The 5337-nt window shown below is 40.5% G+C and overlaps 1 protein-coding gene across 1 annotated transcript; it reads left to right on the top strand.

Moving 5' to 3' along the window:
* The first annotated feature begins 1285 nt into the window (after positions 1-1285).
* On the top strand, positions 1286-2677 carry bdnf (brain-derived neurotrophic factor). Its single transcript, XM_035652172.1, has one exon. It carries the CDS (start codon positions 1301-1303, stop codon positions 2108-2110), a length of 810 nt encoding a protein of 269 aa, XP_035508065.1. The 5' UTR covers positions 1286-1300; the 3' UTR covers positions 2111-2677.
* Positions 2678-5337: the final 2660 nt, after the last annotated feature.

Here is a 5337-nt window from a genome sequence, read left to right as displayed (position 1 = left end):
GCTTCTCAAAGGTAAGGGATGCATATGTGCTCAAGGATGCTTATGTACAGTATTTCTGCTACACCTGGCTCCTTGTGGTTCTTTTCTTCCTCCCCTGGCAGTGCTTTGCTTATCTTGTGAGTTGCTCTCGGGAGCCTCGAGATTGGTACTTTACGGTGCAGGGAGGATGACACATCTTTCTGTCATTCAGTTTCCTCATGACATCCTGTTAGTTCATCCTGCAGTGCTCTCGCCATCCACCTGCCAACAACAAACAGTGTCCCTCAACAAACTCCGGATTCCCGTTCATGACTATACGGTTTAGTATCAAACCTGTCTTACAGCACAGACCAGTTTAAATAATAATAATATTAATACTGCAGCACCGGCGTGAGTCAGAGCTGACACACACAAAGTGCCGTCCATGTTGGAGTTTCCCTGAGTGTTGATAATGGTGTTCTTGTTTGTAGGCTAATGTCATAGTCAAAAGATAATATATGAGCTCTTTGCACAAGCAAAACAAACAAAAGCATATCCTTATGTCAACACATGCCTTTCCAAATTCTGACCCACACATGGCTGGAGCCCAAAATGCATCCACCTGTCAGTTTTATTATTAATACATTACAAAATCAAACAATGCAGGTAACTACTTGCACTAATAAACATGAAGTTTAAGAATATGAAAATCCACTATGTCCTTTATAAAGTAATAGGGTGGATTATATATGGGAAAGGTAAAAGCTTTCAACACTTGATAAGACAGCACAGTGATTCAGGCAGCGAGGGATGAATGGCAGGTTTGGCCATCATAAAACTACACATCCTTACACACTCAAATAAACTGTACAGTTTAACACACTAGTTAAAAAAAAGCTCATAAATAATAGCAAGCCTGTAAGAATGTAGTGACATCTATTTGGGTAATATTATCTTTTGTAATAAGCGATCTCTCTGATGCTCAGCGCAGCTTTTGTGTATGGCTGCCAACAAATAAAAATCTAAGCCAGACCTCACATAGGAACAGAATGATTACAGTTTGCAAACAATTTGAAAACACTGATGACACAGCGCCAATATCAGTTTAATAAAAATACATTTTGTGATTATTCCAAAGCTACTGACTCCCTTTTTAGTGTGCAAAGAAAGAGTGGAGGGTGTAAATAAGAGGAAAGGCTTACATTGTGCATTATGGATCAAGAATAAGCTAACTTCATTGAAAATGCTCTTTGACTAACCGTCTTGCTCTCTCTCTCCCCCCTCCTTCCCTCTTGTTTTCTCTCTTTCTCTCCCCCTCCAGTTCCACCAGGTTAGAAGAGTGATGACCATCCTGTTCCTTACTATGGTTATTTCATACTTCAGTTGCATGAGAGCTGCGCCCCTGAGAGACGCCCCGGGCATGCGGGGCCATCGGACGGAAGGCTACTTGGGCGCCGCTGCGACGGCTGCGCGAGGCCATGGGACTCCACAGAGTGGTGGTGGGCCAGGCCAGCGCGGGGAACTGCCCTCACTCACAGACACGTTTGAGCAGGTGATAGAGGAGCTGCTGGAAGTGGAGGGAGAGGCGGCACAGCTGGGACAGGGGGCTGATAAGAGCCAGGGAGGTGGGGGCCCATCCTCTGTGGTCACCACAGAGACCAAGGATGTCGACCTGTACGACTCGCGGGTGATGATCAGCAACCAAGTGCCTTTGGAGCCGCCGTTGCTCTTTCTTCTGGAGGAATACAAAAACTATCTGGATGCCGCTAATATGTCCATGAGGGTGCGGCGACACTCCGATCCCTCACGGCGTGGAGAGCTCAGCGTGTGTGACAGTATTAGCCAGTGGGTGACAGCTGTGGATAAAAAGACGGCAATAGACATGTCTGGGCAGACAGTTACCGTCATGGAAAAGGTCCCTGTCCCCAATGGCCAACTGAAGCAATACTTTTATGAGACCAAATGCAACCCCATGGGGTACACAAAGGAGGGCTGCAGAGGAATAGACAAGCGGCATTATAATTCCCAATGCAGGACAACCCAGTCCTACGTGCGAGCGCTTACCATGGATAGCAAAAAGAAGATTGGCTGGCGGTTTATAAGGATAGACACTTCATGTGTATGCACATTGACCATTAAAAGAGGGAGATAGTGTATAAAATGTATAGATTTTATTGAAGAGTTTAAAAAAGAGAATAAAGAGAAAATATCTATTTGTATATATACATAACAGGGTAAATTATTCCGTCAAATGAAAATTTTATGGACTGCATGTAAAAAAAGATGAAGTTTATACAGTAAAAGTGATACTACAGTCTATTTATTGAACATATTCATGACCTTGTAAACAATTAAAAAAAATCTGATCAGTCATTTGCGCCCAGTTTAAATTACTATATCACATTCCTCAAGACATTGTGATTTGTTTACGTTGCCAAGAATTAGAAAATGAAGGAAAAAAACAGGCAAGGAATGAGAGAGGACAGTTCCATCTTCAAAAGCTTGCATGCTGCTTCAATTGTGAATTGAGAAATTCTCCACTTACAAAAAAGGATATGATGCTGACCAAAAAACATTCCGTTTACATATTCAGCAGAAAACAATTTTCCTCTCAAGTAATTTATCTGTTTACTGTTCTAAACTTCTCAAGGTAATGTTGGAATTACATACTATGTCAAGGTGCTGTTGTCAAAGCTTTGCTGTTTATTTTTTTATCCCCACCAGAGGACAAGATATATATAAAAAAAATATTATATATATATATATATATAAAATTTATTCATTGACATGTTTCTGGGTTAATATTATTCATTTTGTATGTTGTGAAGTTGTTTGCAATATTAAACTGAAATATTTGAAGAAATAAAAATGACTATAGGCAACTGAAAAACAAAATCAATGTCGATAAAGTTTCAACAGTGCATTTCCAGGCAGGATAAACTTTATTATACAGGCAGGGCGGAAGGCAGGCACACACACGCACACATGCATGCGCACAAACGCAGAAATGACCAAATTCAATTAATGAATGACCAGGATGCTCATTAATAATTAATGTAGGTATTTACAGTTTTAGAGGCTGCTGAGGAGTCATTGCATTGGGTAATATATAGTGACAGCAGTAATGACAGTGTTATGGGTGGCGAAGATGCATTTTTTTCAGCTCTTGGTTTGGAAAAAGCGGGAAAATGTTCCTAAAACCACTTCCTGCTCCCCACCAGCACATTACTGGAACACAAACTTACTGTATCTCCTTTGATACTTTAGTGTTTATACACAGATGTTCAGGGATTTACTTAATTGTTACTCCAGCTGCACTTGATATGTTACATTTACAAGAACTCCACATCACAAGAAAAAGCGCCTACACATACAAGTGTAGACTAGAGCAAGTAGGCTGTTGTTGTACATGAAGCATGCCTGAGCTTGACAGTGATGGATTCACCCACACATACATTTGTGTACATTGAAAATATGCACCCAACATTTTTCCAGTGCATGGTAAACTATCTGTAAAACTTTCTTTTGTCTTTATAGCTGCACATTATGATTACAAGGTGAAGGGAACTGGTTTGGTATCTGGGTTAAGAGACTACTGCAGCTTCATATCAACATTCCCTCCCAGCACATTAAAAGTTAGTGCATTACATAGTGACAACCCCTTGCTTGCCAAGTCTAGACACCATTGTTTAAGAGTAAAGGAGGCTAACAATAAAATGTCTTTTCAATCCCATGAAACACTTAACCATAATATGACCTATTTCAAAAAGAGAAGACACGCATATATATATAAAAAAAAAGAGATACACGTAATCCCAGCCACCTCATTTTACTTCTTCTTCATCAACCTGAAGGTAAGTGTGACCTCAGAAGAGAACTGGATCTGCCATTTTGAGATTTGGAAAAATCCAGTGGAGGCTGATGAAGATACTGTAAGTTACTTTTTTGTTATACAGAAGCTGAGAACAAATAGAGAGTCTCTATGCCACCGAGTGAGAATTATGACAAGTATGCAGTTTCAAATGATTCATTGTCTTCCAAGAAAAGGTAGTGAGGTTTCTTGTCACTGCCACACAAGCTAAGCCTCATAAGAATTAAAATTAAGCCTTTTTTATTATCCCGTGGGAAGAAAAGCAGTTGTTACGCTTTATTCCACCTTAAGATAGAACTGGAAAGATTTAGTAAAATCTGATCGTGTCTGAGCACTAACACACCCTCAGCACGCAGAACGATGAATCAAACCTGCAATGTATTTTAGACAAGGTAGTCTGAGTGGCTCTATTTATCATGAGCAGAAGCCTTAGGCTATTTTTGTTTCACAGGGCTTAAGTAATAGAAGACTGCCATCCACTTATCACACAGTTATTAAAGTAATGGACAAAATGATTCTGAAAGCTCTCTTTGAGTCAGGACAAAGCCCATATTATCTTTTGTGATCATAAATCATGGATGTGAATAGATCTTACAGTATGATGCAGTATCTCTTTGATCCAGAGCTGCGGCTGAAGCTTAAAGACCAAAACAAGAATGAAAAAAAAAATCAACAGAACATTTTTAAGCAGACAATGTATCAAAAATGACACAAAAAAATTGCTTCTGCTGCTCCACTAAATGTGGCTCCTACATTCAGTGCGCTGAGCCTCTGGCCACACCCCATTCAGTGATGTCACAGCAGGTTTATTTCATCAGCTGTCACAGGCAGACTCTTTGTATGTCATCACCAACTGGGGTGTGGTCAGAACTGAATCATGCTTGTAAGTTTCAGCCCACAGAGCAGTGCAGCAGCAGTTTTCTGCAGACTAGAGATGAGCTGCAGTCAACCAGTAGAGGGCAGTAGAGAGCATTCCTCCCAGGTGTCAGCAACAAGCCAAAGAAGCTTCTGGCTGGTCCCTTGTCACCATTGCACAGGACATTATGTAACAATCCTTTCATCTATGAGCACACATATAGACGTTCAATACAGTTGATAAATGAATGATGCACTAACCCGAAATGATTGATGCTGTTGATTGTGGGATCATCAAATTAGTGATGGGACTGGGAACACAGTGAGCCCCTTTCATCACCTTCTTTCTGGTTGCTGGCCAACGAGACCTGACAGTGAGCTGAAAACAAGGCACCACAGTGATGACGCCTCTCCTCCATATGCCTTATGTCAACAGTCAATAGAAGGAACACAACCCAATAACATGCCTACTTCAAGTTAAACGAGAGTCACAGTAGCATCCAACATATAGAGTGGGATTAAACTCCAGAGATATGCACAAAGGTATTAAAGGTGTAAGGATCCTCAATAGAATAGAAATAGCCTTAACTTCCATTGTCCATTCATTAGGATATTTTGATATACGTATATTTTGATATAGATAGATAGATAGA

Source organism: Morone saxatilis, unplaced genomic scaffold (genome assembly GCF_004916995.1).
Source record: "Morone saxatilis isolate NCDOM2014 unplaced genomic scaffold, NCSU_SB_2.0 Contig11, whole genome shotgun sequence".
NCBI lineage: Eukaryota > Metazoa > Chordata > Actinopteri > Moronidae > Morone > Morone saxatilis.
Note: the sequence above shows the minus strand (reverse complement) of the source record. Positions and strands in the feature narration are given on the sequence as shown.

Excerpts from the sequence above, each read along its gene's own strand:
- bdnf (XM_035652172.1), top strand. The coding sequence starts at position 1,301 with ATGACCATCCTGTTCCTTACTATGGTTATTTCATACTTCAGTTGCATG.